Raw genomic sequence first — 17,584 nt, 5'->3', positions numbered from 1 at the left:
AGGATTATTTGGTTTTAGAAAAGAGAAAGGGGATTAGCAGGGAGACAGACACTGATGTGGGGAAAATGGTGAATTTGTCACTGTATTGCCAAACAGAGGTCCAGAATGGCCCTGTGGGATGCAGCCAGGTTCCTACTTCAGCTGTCAATGGAGAGGGACAATGGGGCTCTTCCTGGTGTCACCATAGAGGAGGATAGGGGAATAGGGCAACACCCATGCTAAGGAAGAGGACAAGAATAAAATCTCTGAGGCTTTCTGTCATAGGTCTGAATAAACTTATGTCTCCTAACCCTGACTCTACTACAAAGTTTTCTTTAAATTTCAATCCAACGTGAGTGTCAGAGAGATTTCTTAAAGATCCATGGTGTCCATAGATCTGTAGGTGTCAATGGTCTTTAGAGATGGTCTTCAGAGGGCCTGGCACCCACAAAATATATGCAAAGCAATGTATGGATGAATGTGCATTTTTGGTAGGTGAGTTTCAAATAGCTGTATGACCTTTTAAGAGTCAAAGCTTGTCCTATTCTTAGTTTGTCACATCTGAAAGGGACTGATAAGGGCCCTGGAGGTCATGTAAGGCAATCTAGTCTTTTGATCAACTTTGGTGCCTGTCCTCTGCCAGTATCTGCATCTTGTCTGGGTCTGGCACCAAGAATGATAAAGATCAGCATAATATGTATATTTCCAAATGGCTTACAGTCAGTAAAGTGTATCTATAATGGATCAACACTTGGCTTCCCAACACTGCATCATCACTCATGAAAACGCTTGAAAGCCCAGGAATAATACTTCAGATGTTGCCCCTGGGAACATGAAATGTCTATTTCAAAACACATTATGAGGGTATGAAATTACCTGTGATGTAATCCCGAGAGGATCAAATACATTCCCCAAGCTTGATTCACATTTTGATTCATTTGGAAAACACAAATTATTGCCCGCCTTACATTCAGTTAAATTTCACATCTATATGGATTTTCTTTTCTCCTCTTTGGGAGTACTTTTTTTTTTTTTTTTTTTTGAAATGACAGTCAGATTGAAATAGGAAGTCAGGAAGCTATTGCAATATCCTTAGGGCAAATGCTGTGAATTCACCTGCTGGTAACTTTGATTAAGGACTGAGAATGGTCTGGATATCACTGTCATCACAGAAGTAATTATTTAAAATGCCTAATTGCTCCTCTGGCTTGAGGAGTAAAAATACCCACAAGGCAGCCAATTCTGTGGCAGTTCAGGGATGATGTGGTTGACCGAATAAAGCTGTTAGGATGAGGGCAGACCGTGACTTTGACTCTCAGTCCTCTGGGGCTGGGGACAGGAAACTCAGGCCAAGCCTTGCTCTCTTGCTCCTGGTGTGTTCTTACCCTCACAGCGAAAACCAGCTTTCTGTCCTGAGCTCTAATGTAGAGGAAGAAAATAATTATGGGCCAGTTTATGTCCAAAATATAAAATAAAAATACTTTTATTGAGTCTTAGGTAAAGTATTTATATCACATATGTATGTATGTATGGCATACATGTCCGTACACATGTATTTGTGTGCATATATGTATATATGCATAGGTCTGTTTTAATGGCTGAAGAAGTATCATGGCTCAGCTTTTAAGCCACTAACACATTCCTCCCTGAGCATACTATGAAGTGGCAAAATGAAGGCAGCTTTCTATTCTTTCGTTCTAAAGGATCCCTCTGATATACTGCCAAGAGGCATGGCTTCGGGTTGATCTGACAAAGAGGGAAGAGGGGCTCAATCGGGGTCCCTGGGTGACGGAATGAACCAGAGAGTTTTATAATCTTGGAGAAGCCTGAGAAAGGTGCAAGGCCCCAGATGTGACTGTGTATGGAAAGGGGACGGTGGTGAGGATGGGTTGAAGGCAACTTTGTTCTCTGGCAAAGCGCCCTCCTCTCTGTAGAAAGTGGCTCAGTTCCCAGGGTGTGTTGCTAGCTCTCTTCTAGCTAAGAATTCAATTCTTGTTGAGCTGTGTGATGTTGAACAAGTTACCTGACCTCTCTGAGCCTTAGACAGGCCATCTGATAAATGACATCATGCCTTACAGAGCTATTGTGCGTATTGCCTGAGATAACGCATTGAAGATACCGGCCCAGAGCTCACACACTTTAAGTGTTCAATAAGCCCTAGCTACCATATAGTATAGTTATTATTTATCTGCTCGTTTGTTTGTTTTTATGGTGTTCAGTCCTAGGTCTCGGCAGCACCACCACAGAGCCGAAGACATACCTCCCCTCAGAGCCAAGCTGCGTTGCGTTTGTCAATGCTGGCAGATTTTTCTCTTTATGATTAAGAAGAGAGGGCAACTGAGGAATCCTTGGTCTTGTCGAGGGCCTTGAGCCTGGGCAAACGTTCTGGGTTCTGGGGGTGCATGGTGCATGGTGTCAGCTCCCTGCCAGAGTCACAGTGGTGCCTCCTTCCCATTGCTTTTCTGTCCCTGCAAGCTCAAATCCCAGTGTTGCAGTAATTGGGCGTTCCTTGTGCAAAGGGACTTCGTAGGATAGAGACTCTCTCTGGCCACCCTCTTCCAGGAGCTCCCATTTCAGATGTGCTGCTTCCCTTTGCACCTGCAAACCGTGTGAAAAGTGCAAGGCTGAGGCAGGAATGCAGAGCCTGTGGGGCTGTGCCCTCCCACTGCTCCTGGCAGCCCCAAGCATGGTGTATCTGCAGGGAGGAAGGATGGCTTTTAGTCCCTGAGTGGACACAGTGTCCTGAGGAGCACAGGACGGCTTCTGTGAGCAGGGGCCAAGAGGTGCGGTTCACAGCTCAGCCTCATAGCATCTCCACACAGCAGCCCCGGAATGGGAGGTGGGGAGGCGGGCGGTCCCGCCTGGACGTGACTGTGCCAGCCAAAGCCAGAATTGCAAAGTGTTGTATAGATAGTAGAAGTTCCAGGCCTTGCTTGAAATGAACTCGGCTGTCAATTTTGTCCTCAGAGATTCAATAAAATCCTAGTAATAACACAATAAATAATAATAATAATAATAATGATAATGATAAAAAAAGCAGCTAATATTCACCAAGTACTCACTATGTATGGAACACTTTTCCAAGGATTTTACAGGCATCGTCTCATTTTGTCTTTCAACAACCCTTTTCATATCATCCCCAGTTTATAAATGAGAAAATTAAGGCCCAGAGAAACTGAATAACTTGTCCAACCTTGCCCCATCTGTAAATTGGCAAAGCCAGGATGTGAACCATGTTTGCCTGATTCTAGAGCCCGGAGCTCCCAAGCATTATACTGTCCTGCCTCTGAAGGGTCTACCCTGACCCCAAGAGTGTCCTTGAAGCCAACGAACACAGTTGAAAGAGAGACTCGGGGACAGACTTTAGAGCTGACATGTGGGGGGCACTCACCGTGTCCGAGCTAATACGTGAGAACTTTACAAACGTCTTCACTTTACTCACACATTAGCTCTATTTCCCCCCACTTTTTGTCAGACGGAGAAACTGAGGCTTTAGAGAAAATAGTGCTTTCCTGAGGTCAACACAGCCTGCCAAGGTTCAGAATCAAGATTTCAACCCTTAGCATCTGAGGCATGAGCTCTTCCTCCTAAGAGCCACTCTCGAGATGTGGAGCAATGAGAAGCTAGGTCTGGTGCTCCTCACACCTTGAATATATACGAGAGATTCAGTCTCTGTGGCTAGGCCCCACCGTCTCCCATGTGTGTCTCTGAGCAGCCGCCAAAATGTGAGACTCTTAAACTTTAGGCCAAGTGTTCCATCGTCACCCTGTTAACCCGTTGGCTACCCCCCTTCCCCGCCCCCTGCCCTACCCTATGCATGGCGGTCAAGCTAGATGGGAACTTAGCCCTTGATGGAAGTCTGGAGGAGGACTGGCCACAAGGAGAGTGGCTTGTCTCTGTGTGAGTGGCGCAGAAATGGTCTAAATCCTTAGGAACTGGGGCACTGTGGTGGTTTGTGTTTTACCATCAGCTTCCCATTAACAAAATGGGGAGCAGAAAGTGGTCTGTCTCGCCCCCCAGAATCCAGACTGTGGCCACTCCAGCACCTTGCAGGTGCTGTCTCTGTAAAACTGCATTGCAGATTGGCCAAACTGTAGTGGCTCATCATTCGTAGGGGAATTGGTGCCTCAGGTCAAATAGGTCCTGACTGGGAGCCTAGCATGAGGCATGCATCTGTACGGTCTACTGGGCAGCGCGCACAGCTCCTCCTCTTCAAATAAAGAACAACTCCTATCTCCAGAAGTGTCAGTCTTAGAAACCACCGAGTGGCTAGGGGATGCCCGGCTGGCTCAGTTGGAAGAGCATGCGATTCTTGGTCTTGGGGTTGTGAGTTTGAGCCCCGTGTTGGGTGTAGAGATTATTGAAAAAAAATCTTTAAAAAACAGGAAAGAAAGAAAGAAAGAAAGAGAGTGAAAGAAAGAAACTGCTATGCATCACCTATCCAGGGTGATGTCCTGGGTGAATGAGGAAGTCGGCTCAGTCCCTGGGGGTGCAGTCAAATACCATTCTCTCTGACTGTTGCTGCCCATGGAGGGAGGGATAAGAGAATGCAGGTGAAAAAAACCTTCTGGATAATGCACATTGCATTTTACTTTGGATTTGAAATAAAATGCACAGATTGTGTGTGTGTGTGTGTGTGTGTGTGTTTGTGTGTGCAGTTTGTAACAGCCCAAGTCACAACTGATGTTGTGTTCCCGGGACACGCAGCACCTAGGACTAGACAAAGGTGCCTGGATTCCCCATGTATTTTCTTCGCCTCCACTTCTAAGGCAATTACTCTTTCTCTGTAGCAAGCACTGCACTGGGGGCTTTAAAGCCCCTTATCTTTTTTTTTTTTTTAATTTTTATTTATTTATGATAGTCACAGAGAGAGAGAGAGAGAGAGAGAGAGAGAGGCAGAGACATAGGCAGAGGAGAAGCAGGCTCCGTGCACCGGGAGCCCGATGTGGGACTCGATCCCGGGTCTCCAGGATCGCGCCCTGGGCCAAAGGCAGGCGCCAAACCGCTGCGCCACCCAGGGATCCCCGCCCCTTATCTTTTTTAAATCCTCTAGCAAACCTCTGTGGTAGGTACTAAGGCCATGCCTGTTTCCCAGGAGAGGACACAACAGCTCAGAAAAGCTAGCGGACAGCCCAAGGTCACCACGCCAGCATGATCAAAGCCTGGGCTGCGGCCTCCACGGGCTCCCTTTTAACCAGTGTTCTCAACTGGGGGTGATTTGGCCCCAGGGGACATGTGGGGGGTGAGGAGGGGGCTGGAGGGGGATGTGTCTGGCACATGGTGGCCTGAGCCCAGGGATGCAGCTAACATCCTGCAATGCACCTGACGGCCACAGAGCCCTCCCAGCCCAGGAAGGCAGTCACGCAGACGCTGAGAAAGTCTGCTTCTCACCCCCAACACGGGTGGCTGAGGAGAACCGGGGGGGGGGGGGGGGGGGGGGGGGGGGGGCGGGGGGGATTCTTTTTTTTGCTTGCTTTTGACTTGAAAGGTGGAATCATTCCTATTCAGGCTCTTAGTTGGAAGAACTTAACCATGTTGGACAACACCTTTAGAAGCGGTGTTTAAAGAAAGGGGAAGAAACTGATTTCTAATTTGAGGGCATGTGTGCCCCTCTGGACTACACATCTTCAAGGCCATTAGATCATTCATCCTTCAAAGCAGGGCATCGTCACTCCCCTCATGCCCCTCTAAGGCCAGAGAAGAAACTGAGCTTGAGGGACGCCTGGGTGGCTCAGTGGTTGAGCGTCTGCCTTTGGTTCAGGGCATGATCTGGAGTCCTGGGACCGAGTCCTGCGTCAGGCTCCCCGCATGGAGCCTGCTTCTCCCTCTGCCTGTGTCTCTGCCTCTCTCTGTGTGTCTCTCATGAATAAATTAAAAAAATCTTAAAAAAAAAAAAAAAGAAAACTGAATTTGGAAAGGTATCATGCTCAAGGTCACATGGCTTATAGACGGGGAGTCTGGATTCTAACCCAGACCTCAAAGGTTCCAAAGTCTCTGCCTGTATCTACGCGATACCTTTTCTTAAACAAACAATAAAAACTATGCTGCGGGTAAACTGGGAAGCTTGAGGGGAGCATTAAAAAAATCCCCCAACTTTGTAATTAAAAGGATTGCTTTTTAAACCCCATAAAGTAATCACTCTGTGCCGTAGAAAGTCTACATTAGTGTATATGGGAGTGTGGGTGAGTTGCTTCTAATAATGCTTTTTTACAATTCTCAAGGCACATTTATTATCTATTATCTCATTTGATGTCCTCAAGACTCTTGGGAGGCTGTCGGTGGGGGGCAAATGTCCTCATTTTCCACCTGAGGAACTGGGCCTCGGAGGGAGTAGGGCCTTGCAGCTACACTAGCCCCCCCGGGCCTCCTGGGCCCGCCTCTGGGGCACCGGCGGTGGAGACGGTGGAGACGCTGACCTTCTTTCTCACAAGCCTGGGTGAGCTCAAGTGAACTCTGACTCAGTAAGGGTTAAGACACATAAACTCTTTTATGAGTAGTAACCATTTACGGTGCCCTGTAAAAAAGGGCCCCTCGCTGTGCTGGCTGCTTTCCCTAGCAAAGGGGGTGCCAGCAGGGCTGGGGAGCACTGGCCAGCCTCTGGGGAGGGGGCAGGTAGTGATGGGGCCCGCTGTGGCCTCCTCCTGGTCCTAAAGGCTTTCTCTGGGGGGTTGAGAGCGTTCTGGATGCCTTCAGGGGATCCCGGAGAGAAGAGACACCTGCCCCCAGGGAGGGGGCTTGTGGGCGTTGGGTCACAGAGAACTGGCCTGTGTGGTCCTGCGACATTTATTGAATTCCTTGTTGTTACAAGCCAAGCTTTCCACAAGCACGACCTCATTTGCTTCCCTCAGCCCTTTGAGTTTGGGGTTGTTCTCATTTTATAGCTGGGGAAAGTGAGGATCAGAAAATTTTGGGCTTAGAATTTGCTCAACGTCATGCACGACAAGCGGGGGGCCTCGGATCTGAGCCCGCCTCTCCCCAAATCCAAAGCCAGGGCGCCTAGCCCTCACATCCACCTGCCTTCTAGATTTGTGGGAAGTGGGGAACAGAAACCGCCAACTGGCTGAGGAGTAGCGGGTGGTTGGCCCAGGGCAGGTCTTGCTCCCACTGAATGGCCACTTGGAAACAGCCCTGCAGGCAAATCATTCTGAAAGCATTTCAGGGAAGCCTTCCCCACCCCCCAACCCCAGGCTGAAGGGCCCCCATCCCTCCACCCTCCTCCCTCCTCGGTGCAGCTGGGCTGGGCCCTGAGCTTCAGCTCTTTCAGGGTTAAACAGTAACCTTTCTACTGCTTGTGGTTGAGCAAATGCTGGCGAGGAACAAGCCCAGCCTTGAGCAAACAGGAGACGGGGCCATGCCCCTTCCCTCCCCCAGCCACCCCTCTGGGGACCTGCAGGGTTTGTTTTTTTTTATTTTTGTTTTTTTTTTTTTTTTGCCCTGGAGTCCCCCATTGGATTTCTCAGCTGAAGGCGACTGTTTTAGAAAGCTCAGTGGGAAAAAGAGGAGGAAGGTTTGGCTTGGGTTGGTTTTCCTTCTCTGAGAGTGAGAAGCAAAAAGGTTTCTGGTTGGGAATTTAAGAATCGGCGTAGTCACCTTCTTTAAATTTTCGTATGGGGAAACTGAGGCCCAAGGTTGTTTCTGGTTGGGGTGACCAGATGGTGGGGGAGTGACTCTCCTCATCATAACACCTGCCATATAGCCGTGCCTTACTTTGCACCGAGCGCTCCAGGTGTAGAGACTCATTTCATCTCCAACCAACGCACACAGTAGGTGTGGTGATTTGCATTCTGCATATGAGGACACAGGTTAATGACTTGTCTGAGTTAACTAACTAGCTGGTAAGGGGTAGAGCTTGGAATCAAGCCTGGCTTTGAGGCTCACGTACATGGTGCCATTACACAGAACCCAGCTCCGCGCTCTTCCCGGCTCGTGGCCTGCTGTGGTCCTATGGTCCCTTCTCCATCTTCTACTTGGGCTGGATTCAGGCCTAATTATTTGCCAAACAACCATGACAATGTTAATAATCATCACAAATGTTCCTGTTTGGCCTCACTTGATTCCTAGTCACTGCTCTGTCCCGGGTCCTTGGAACATGTACCCAGCGCATGGTAGGGCTGGTACATCTTTGTTGAATAAATCAATACAGGAATGAATTTCTATACCTCTTCTTGCCTCTGAAGCCCCACCTAGAACCAGAGAGGTAGGAGCTGCGTTAGAGGAAGGGCCTTGGAGGGCTGGAACTACTCTGCTTGAGCAGTTTCAAGCCTGGGGACCTTGGTGACACCCAAGGATGCAAGATTTCCCCCAAACAGGCAGAAAAATTGCCATGAGCTGCTGCTATAAGGCTCCCTCCTCTCCCCACCCCAACATTTTAGAAAGAGCAAGTTAGGGCGCCTGGGTGGCTCAGCTGTTGAGGGTCTGCCTTTAGCTCAGGCCGTGATCCCGGGGTCCTGGGATCGAGTCCCACATCGGGCTCCCTACAGGAAGCCTGCTTCTCCCTCTGCCTGTGTCCCTGCCTTTCTCTCTGTGTCTCATGAATAAATAAATGGGATCTTATATATAAAAAAGAAGTACTTAAAAAGTAGAAAGAGCAAGTTATCTTTTCAGGCCCTGGGTTAACACTCAGTCACCTTCTAGAAACAGGTCACTCTTCTTTTGAATGATTGAACAGACTTGTAGGGCTCGAGTGGGAAAGGAGGAGGGTGTCTGGCTTCAGGGTAGGGCACACATAAACGCTGGAGGATGAGGTCAATATTTCTAAAGTGCAACATTTTTATGCATTTACAAACATCCAAACAGTCCCTGGTGAGAAAGGCTCTTCTTCCCCTGTGCCTTTTACTGAGACAAGGAGTCCCTCCCGGGTGGGCTTCCACTCCCATGGGAGTCTCCAGGGCTCTGATCAGACAGAGAAAGCTCATCAGAATTTTCACCAGGAAGGAAAGAGAGGGGCAGTGTCTCATCAGGGATCCCGACTGGTTCCTGATGTTATCAGGGAGCTAAATACTGGAGGGGCGCTGGGGACACAGGCCTGCCAGCCGAGCTGTGGACGCGGAGCCTGGCAGTGGCTGAGAGCAGGGCCGCTGATGCCCGCCCCGCCAACACCGGACTTCAGATCCGAGCTCCTGCCCAGGGGCCCGGCCAGCCGCTTCCCGCCTGGATCTTTATTGATTACAATTCCACTTTATGCAAAATCTCTTTGGCATTTTCACTTTTGTAAAAAAAAAAAAAAAGAAAGAAAAGAAAAGAAAAAGAAAGAAAAGAAAAAAAAATCGTGGCTGCTGGCCAGACTCGCCCTGTGAGCAGGTATTGCATTTTCCTCCTGCTTCATTCCTGATCAGAGATTATTCATTTATGAATGGGTGGCTGTAAAAACTTGCCTCATGCATATGAAAGTTGAAACTGGAAATTTTTAATTGCCAGTGAGTTTTGCTTTTACTGAAAGGGCTGTGGTAACATGCTTTGGAGGCGATGGATGGAAGGACAAATTATTATTATTTTCTTCTTCTTTTTCTTTTCCTTCTTCTTCTTCTTCCCGAACTAACTTTATGATCTGTGGTCTCCAGTGACGTTTGTCCAGAAGGCGCTGACTGAACGAACTCTTTGATCCCCTTACAGATCATGATTCTGGAAGGAAGCGGTGTAATGAATCTCAACCCCAGCAACAACCTCCTTCACCAGCAGCCAGCCTGGACAGACGGCTACTCCACGTGCAGTGGTAAGGGGACCAAGAGGGGTCAGTGTCACTCCCCCTGGAGCTCCCCCCCCCCCCGCTTTAATTAGGTTTTCCAACTTGATGTTTGAAAAATACAGGTTTTATTCAGCAGGGGTGGGGGGACGAGGGGAAATGGGCAACGCTTCATGCTGGAGGTCCCGAAGGGTTCTTTGGGGCTCGAGACAGAAGCCTGTTCGAGATATTCCATTTTTTCCTCCCAATACTCAAGGCAGCCTGGCAGAGACGGTGGTGGAAGTTCTGCCCAAAGGCAAGGCCACCTGCTGATGCTCTTAACAGTATTTGGCTGGTATATCAGGATAGGATGGCAGAGAAAGGTGTGTGTCTGTGTGAGTGCGCGTGCACATGCGCTTGTGTGCACATGTGTGCTGTGCAGACGCATGGAACTTAGCTCCTTGGCTTCCTTCTTAAGGAAGATGGGGATAGAGCAGCTTATGCTTTCTGTTTCATCTTCCAGTGACCTCTCTTTGTAAAAGGGAGAGATTTGTCAGGAGCCCCCAAGACTCCCTTTGGTGCTTTGATTTGGAGCCACTCCATTAGAGAGGGAGGGCCTGCCGCTGGGGCTTACGGGGGGCGGGGTTTGGAGATGGAGCCCAGGGTGTACTGTAGAAGCACACGGAATCCAGATGTTGACAAATCAGGCCCCATACTCCCCCGTGAAGGTGTCAGGTCCAGGCAGACGGCTGTGCATCAGAGGGCAGTGGGTCAAAGAAGCCCTTGGCCTTCTCTGGCCCCATACTTGCAGCTAATCTGCTTGCAAAGGGCCCTGAAATGAAATGAAAATGGCCCGTCGGTAAGCAGAGTCTGCAAAGCAGGGGCCGGAGGGTAATGGAAGGGTTGCATTTTCCAATGAGCAAGTGCAGCTCCACCCCCTTTCGATTGGGAACCCCAGTCAAACAGGGTTGGGAAGTGTGGTCAGGTGACCTTCCCTTACTTGCTCACCTGTCCACAAAACTGCCATCCCTTCTGGGCAGTGACATTTTCCGTTGCAAGCCTCAGCTTCCTTGTGAGGACCTCAAAGGAACATTCCAAATAGGGTAGGAAGTTCCTGGAGACTGGAAAGCCTTTGGTATCCCTAGATCAAGGCTGTGTTCCTCCTGCGTGCTCTGGAGAAAACTGGGGCAGTGGGTTTTAGCAGCAAGGAGAATCTGGGCGCCCCTTTCACATCTTAACTTACAGAGGCCCCAAAGAAGGCCCAGCTCCTGGCCATGATTGACGGGGTGAGGGAGGTCAGTTGATTAACAGACAATAGCTGAACTCACAGGATTTTCACATCTTCTCCTAAAACTTCAGCAATCTGAGGAGTCCCCTTGGCAGGTGGAAAGAATCCTCCAGTCAACTTTAGACGAAATCCTCTGGTTTGCCCAAGCTCTAACAGGATACGATTATCAGGAGCTGTCCTTTATTCTGGATCATGTGAAGCTGGGAAAGAAAATAGAAAGGCTTGTTGTTGGGTTATTGAGAGTTATTATTTCTTATTTGCAGACTCAGAGCTATACTGTCATAGCAGTGTAATTATTTTGGAAAAAAAAGACCAAAGCCCCAGGGAGCCACAAAAATACATCCTATCCTTAAACAGCTATTTTTGTGAGACACCAAAAAATGAGAGGGACATGGAAATATCTGTCTAAGGTGCGTGTTTGTATATTTGGGAATATTTCTATGTGATTAAATTTTGGGACTAGATTGTTCCAATCCTCGCCCCTGTTTCCCACCACAACTGGCTTTCCCTCCAGGGCCCAAGCAGAGGGTTTAGGGCTGCTTTTGTCTGGCCATGCTGTGTGAGGAATGAAGCACAAACTGAGACTGGTAGGTGTGACCCATCTTTGTGCCTAATGACCTCCATCCCCTGATGTTAGCGCTCCTGAGGTCTGGAAGCAGGGGGGTGGATTCAGAGGGGGTGAGCTACAAGTGGGGTTGGGTTGGAAACATTCCCCCTTCAGCTGCTCTGGGGTGTTGAGGCCAGGTAGGTAATGGCCGTTATAGGAATCAGAACTTTAGAGCTCTCTAGCTCCCGGCCCTTCAACCTGTATCCATGGACCATCATCATCATCATCATCATTATCATCATCATCATCACTGTCATGTAGAAGCTTGTTAGGAATGCAGAAACTCAGGCCTCACCCCAGATGTATGGAATTTGAATCTGCATTTGAACAACATTCCCTGGTGATTGACAATCGCAGTAGAATTTGAGAAGTACTGATCTAGCAGGCCTTTGAAGAAAGGATTCAGGGACAGTTTTCTTTCTTTTTTTTTTTTTTTTTTTTTCAGGGACAGTTTTCTTGTACTATGTTTTCCCCTGTTGGTCCATCATTCAGTTTGTGGGAGTATCTCTATGTCATTGTTCAATTCGATTTCCTCCGCTTCAGCTTGGTGAGCTACAGTAGTGTCTTCCCCTCATTCCTTGCCCCCCATCTTTCCTGGATGAAAGCACTTCCCTTTGACCTCTGTTTTCAAGGGGACTGGAAGGTCTCAGCCCTGTTACCATGTCCCCAGAGGATGGCTCTCTCTTCTCCCTCCCCTCCCAGGACTTCTGGGCTGACTTTGTGATGTTCTCTTAAGTGAGCACAGGAGAGTCACATAGGTACAAGTTTAGCTCATACCCAGTCCAGCACTATTTATTGGCTTGGATGAACTCGATTGCTTCACTGGTATTTAATACAACCATCTTGTGAGGGCACCACAAACTCTTCTAGATTTCTACAGTATCTCTCCTTCAGCAATAAATTCCAACAGAGAACTAGTGAGAGAGCAACGACGACGGCATAGTCTCTGAGGTAGTTTTTGTAGGAGATGCAAAGATGACTAAGATAGAGTCCATGACCTTGAGTGTACAATTTACAAAGGAGAGTAAGACAAAACCTAGAGATGTGTAAAGAAAAGCAGAACACGACAAAAGCCATTAGAAGAAATAACTAAGCACAACCGTTAGAGATTCCGGGGACATCAGGGGAGGGGTGGGGGTCTGTGATGGCTTTATGGGGAGGCCAGAGTCTGCAGGCTGGTAAGTATTCAACAGGGAGTGATTGGCAGGATACAAACCAGGCTGAAAGAACACCGGAGGAAAAAGGCAGAAGTTGGTAGGTCACTTGAAGAATAGTCACTGAAGAGCCTCAAAGCTTAGCTTGGCCATTTTGCATCTAATTTTGGTGAATAAAGGGGAAGCTCCTGAAGGTAGCTGAGTAGGGAAGTGACGTCGCAGTGGCTGGAATAACCATTGTGGGGCTGGGCTAGAGCCGCACAGTTAGCAGGTGGCTAATCCAGGCCCCTCTGGTGAGAAGCAAAGGCATCACAGAGAAAAGGAATCTTACTCTCAAGCCTCATTTTTTGTTGAGAATGGTCTGAATTTCAGATGATGTATGTGTGTGTGTGTGTGTGTGTGTGTGCATGTGTGTAAGAGAGAGTTAAAAATGGGAGAGAGAAAAGAGAGGAAGGGAACCGTGTCGGTGTGGACAACAGGCTAATACGTTGCTGAAACTATAGCGACGCATTAGCTTGCACGGTGCTTTGCAGGGGGTGAGCTCATGATCTCAGAGCATTCCAGGCCTGTGTCCCCGTGAAGCACCGAGGCTAAGTACTGTACCAGGGAGGACGTCATGATGCAGGGAGGCTAAAGTTTGGGGAGAAGGACCCCGTTTCTGAGAGCCTCCTCCCTAGAGCCTGTCCCATGCTCCCACCAGCACCTTGACTCCCAGCCGCTGTCATTGGCAGCAGCAGGGCGGCCCACGTCTGAGGGTATGTTCCAGAAGAACCATGGGTCACTCACGGGACCACCTCCTATGTTGCAGTCTCCAGCGGGTTCTTCGGAGGCCAGTGGCATGAAATCCATCCTCAGTACTGGACCAAGTACCAGGTGTGGGAGTGGCTCCAGCACCTCCTGGACACCAACCAGCTGGATGCCAGCTGCATCCCTTTCCAGGAGTTCGATGTCAACGGCGAGCACCTCTGCAGCATGAGTTTGCAGGAGTTCACCCGGGCGGCGGGGACGGCAGGGCAGCTCCTCTACAGCAACCTGCAGCACCTCAAGTGGAACGGTGACTATCTCGGCCTCCCCCTCGAGGAGGCTCCTTGTCAGGGACGTCAGAGGATGGTCTCACCTCCAAATTACTGGTTCCCGAGGGAGGGAAGGAGAAGGGGGACGAGAGGACGGGCACAAGTCTAGGGGTCCAGGTGTGTCCAATCCCACAGAAACCCAAAGTAATTTCATTTCTCCTTAGGGTTATTTTTTAAGGAGATGGAGGCTAGCTGGGTCTTGACAGGAGACTTGCTCTCAGAAAACCTTTCCTCCCTCTCCCTGCAAATGGGTTTTAATAGCCTGATCCCCAGCCACTGGCTTGTTAAGATTTTCACGGGGGCTTATTCTTTTCTATAAACTTCTAGACCGAGGTTCTTAAGATGGGACCTACACGTGGTAAGAAGATGCAGTGTTAGGTCTGTGTGTGTTTTGGGGAAGAGGAGGCTGTCAATATCTCAACAGGTTCTTTAAAGGTTCAACACACACACACACACACACACACAAAGAGAAAGAGAGAGAGATTGAGAGAGAGAAAGGGTTAGAACTAATAATGGTCTGGACATGTATGGGATGTTTCTGCAGGGATTCCTGGAATTAGAGGTGCCCTAGAGCCCCAGACGTGTCTCTCTTGAGGCCCCGCCTGGAACACAGGCAAGCTATCACTTCAAACGCTGCCCATCGGTGATGGTTTATTTGCACATGGTCCATCCTGGCACGTGAGACGCAATAGGGCGGACAGCCCATCCTGCAGAACGTCTCTGACACTGACATAAGGTTCTCCTGACAATGCTGGTAAAAGCAATGAGCTCTTCTGGGAACTGAGGGCACCTTGGAAGGCGGTGGTATTATACAGGAGTAGTGAGCTGGCCTGTCCACGTCAGAACGGGCGTGTCTGTCTTAGCAGAACCTATGTTGGGGCAGGTAGCTGGAACTTTGGGAACCATGAGTTCCAGGGCTAGGAACCAGCTTCAGACCCCGACAGCTCCATCATCACCAGGAGGACCCACGGTCTGGCCCTGAAGCTGGTAGCTGGGGTGGCCTTGTTGGACGACCTCATTCAGCTCCCGGGCACTCCCTTCTTCCCATTCACCTCACAGGGGTGGTTGATCACTTTTCTTTGATGAGGAGCGACCCAAACAAAGCTCTATAAACAACTCCCAGGAATCTTCAGGAGACGCAGACTTATGCTTGAAGACTTAAATATGTTGGCCTTCCTACCTCCACTTAGATCCACTCCTCTAAAGCTTTACCCTGACTGAAGCCTGAGCCCGGGAGACTTGGGAGGCCGAGAGCAAAGGGGCTGTGGCCCCCTTTGTCCGTCTTTGACCTTCCATCACTTCTTTGGCCCTGCTACATGCTGTTGGTGCCTCTGAGCAGATTTCTCTCCTTTGCTTCACTGTTTGCCTTTTTGTGGACATTCTATTAGCTTATATTCACTGAGTGTTTATTTATACTGGACACTCGAAGTGAATTGATTCATTTAATGACCTGATGAAAAAAAATAAACACTGTACCCATCTTACAGATCAGAGACCCGAAGGTCAGAGAGGTTAAAGGTATGACCTCTACTCCTGATGTATTTATAATCTGTCTGGGGAGGAAAAAACATACTAAACTCATCCACATGTGTGTGTATATATGTTTTTACATTTTTATATGTATTTTATACACATAAAATATATTATATATATATATATACAGCTGAGAGAGGAGTTGCGAGGCATAAAAAAGAGGGGAATTACTTCATTTATCCAGACATAGCTCATAGATTGGATCTAATCAAAATGGTTTGATTACATTTAAGATCAAAGAAGAATCAAGCTGGTTAAAATGGGTTCTTTCTTCCATATTTCCGTTTCATCTTGTATCATATCTTAGTAGGGGAAAGCGCCTTAGGGGCCATTTATCTGACTTTATCTAGTTCAATCCCCTAAGTTTACAGGTGAGGAAGCCGAGACCCAGAAAGACAAAGTGCCTTGTGGCTACGAGTGGGAAAACTGGCCTTCTGACGGCCTCAGCTCTATTTCCACCATCCTGGATGGCTCCCCTACTACCAGGCCAGATAATTCCATCGGATGTAGATGCCCTGTACCTACTGACTTTCTGGGCCAGGGGCTCCAGGCTCGCGTGTGGAGATGCGGAGAAGGAAGCCCTCTCACATAGGCACACAGAGGTGACAAGTGGCAGGAACCCACAGAAGCTCTTCCAAGAATCCAGCCGTCTTCCTGTTTAAGCTTTTGGGGCTCCTTGTGGGCTGGCTCTGACCTTCCCAATCTGTCCCCTACAGGCCAGTGCAGCAGCGACCTGTTCCAGTCCACGCACAACGTCATTGTCAAGACGGAACAAAGTGGTGAGTAGCAGCAGACAAAGGGAGCCAACTTGGTAGCAAAGCCCGGGGGAGGGCAGCTGGGAGGGAGTGAGCAGAGTGTGGGAGCAGGCCTCCGGCAAGAAGGCAAGGGATGCTCTTCCCTGGCTGCCTCCGATGGGCCACCCCGCCATGAGTCTTGTTCCTGGCCTTGGGGACCAGTGACTGCCAAGTATTTCTAATCTAGACTGAAGCTCTCCGTGCTTCTGTGTTTCCCACTGCTGGTTGGGGCATCACCTGGGCTCGGGTCCAGGAACTGGGGAAAATGCAGATTTCGAGGAGGGCCTCCTTCTCTCTCTCTCTCTCTTTTTTTTTTATAGATTTATTTTTTATTGGTGTTCAATTTGCCAACATATAGAATAACACGCAGTGCTCATCCCATCAAGTGAGGGCCTCCTTCTCACATCAAGGGAGTCCTGGCCTTGGGCCGGGCCAAGTTAGGAGAAGCAAGGGGGGAGAAGAGAAATGTCCACTGACTCCTCCCTTCATCCCCCCTTGGTGGGAGTGCATTTCACAAAAAGGAGGAAGCCACAGACTTGCTGTTGTAGTTGCTTAGCTCCCGCGGGCTGGAGGTGGGGGGGGGGGGAGGGGGGACATCCAAAAGCAGCTGTAGAACCCATGCCCTGCCTCAAGTGCACTTTTAGGCAAATGACACTCTTCTGGGCTCTGAGCAGGGTCTGCAGTTTCATAGTATTTACATTTATTTTTTGTTCTTTGTCCCCAGTCCAATCACCCCTCCTTCCTCTGTCCCAAATCTTTCTCCCTGGGGACCTTCTATGGGGCTGTTGGACTTGCAGGGGTGGGGGGGAGAAATGTACCTCAGGGCCTCTCACCCATCAGGGCTCCTTGCATATTGACCTTTGGACTATGACCTCTTGGGCTGGGGAGAACTATGCAAGCCCCTAGAATCCCCTGGCCGTGACCGTTCCAGGGTCACTCCCCACATCCCCATCAGTGAGATTGTGAGCCACGTGGGATGGCTGAGTTTGCCACAGGCCTCCCTGTGGGTTGCGTGCCAGCCACCAAGGACAGAATTTGACCCGGGGTGATTGTGAGTTGCTAGGGGCTGAAATTGGCCCCATGCAGTTATTTACTCTTTTATAAGGGGCTGGTCACCATTATTAAAGAAAAAGCAATCGCTGTTAAGCATGTTAATTAGGTTTTCCTAGGCTTGCCCTTCCCCCTGCAGAGGCCAGGGGTTGGGTTCTCCGGATGGCCTGTGTTCCTGGGCCTGATTGCCCTAGAGGCAGACACAGGACTTGGCCCAGAGGTGGTGCTCCACCCCCAGCTCCCCCGGGACCTGACAGATAGTCCCACTGGAGGAGCCAGCTGGTATTGGAGAGGGCCCAAATAACCTGGTAATTCCTCCTTGACCATCCAGACATTCTTGTGCCGCCAGTTCAGAAAAGCTGAGCCAAGGGGTGGAGAAGAAGGTCCACCCTAGGAGGAGGGGAGAAGAGGCTCATAGAGGGGCCAACACCCCCCCTCCCCAAAC

General features: G+C 49.3%; 1 protein-coding gene across 3 annotated transcripts in view; it reads left to right on the top strand.

Moving 5' to 3' along the window:
* The window catches only part of EHF (ETS homologous factor), a 42,300-nt gene that overhangs the window by 11,962 nt on the left and 12,754 nt on the right, over window positions 1–17,584 (top strand). For 2 of the 3 annotated variants that reach the window (XM_038563043.1, XM_038563042.1), the window contains exons 2-4: window positions 9,592–9,691; window positions 13,498–13,743; window positions 16,012–16,074. In XM_038563043.1, the coding sequence (XP_038418971.1) occupies window positions 9,595–9,691; window positions 13,498–13,743; window positions 16,012–16,074 (406 nt within the window). In that variant the 5' untranslated portion in view covers window positions 9,592–9,594. Of the gene's footprint in view, window positions 1–9,591; window positions 9,692–11,191; window positions 11,339–13,497; window positions 13,744–16,011; window positions 16,075–17,584 lie in introns of those variants that run through there. The other variant, XM_038563044.1, reaches the window with a different exon arrangement.

Source organism: Canis lupus, chromosome 18 (assembly GCF_011100685.1).
Source record: "Canis lupus familiaris isolate Mischka breed German Shepherd chromosome 18, alternate assembly UU_Cfam_GSD_1.0, whole genome shotgun sequence".
Classification (NCBI taxonomy): domain Eukaryota; kingdom Metazoa; phylum Chordata; class Mammalia; order Carnivora; family Canidae; genus Canis; species Canis lupus.
This window is presented reverse-complemented; position numbering and strand designations above follow the sequence as displayed.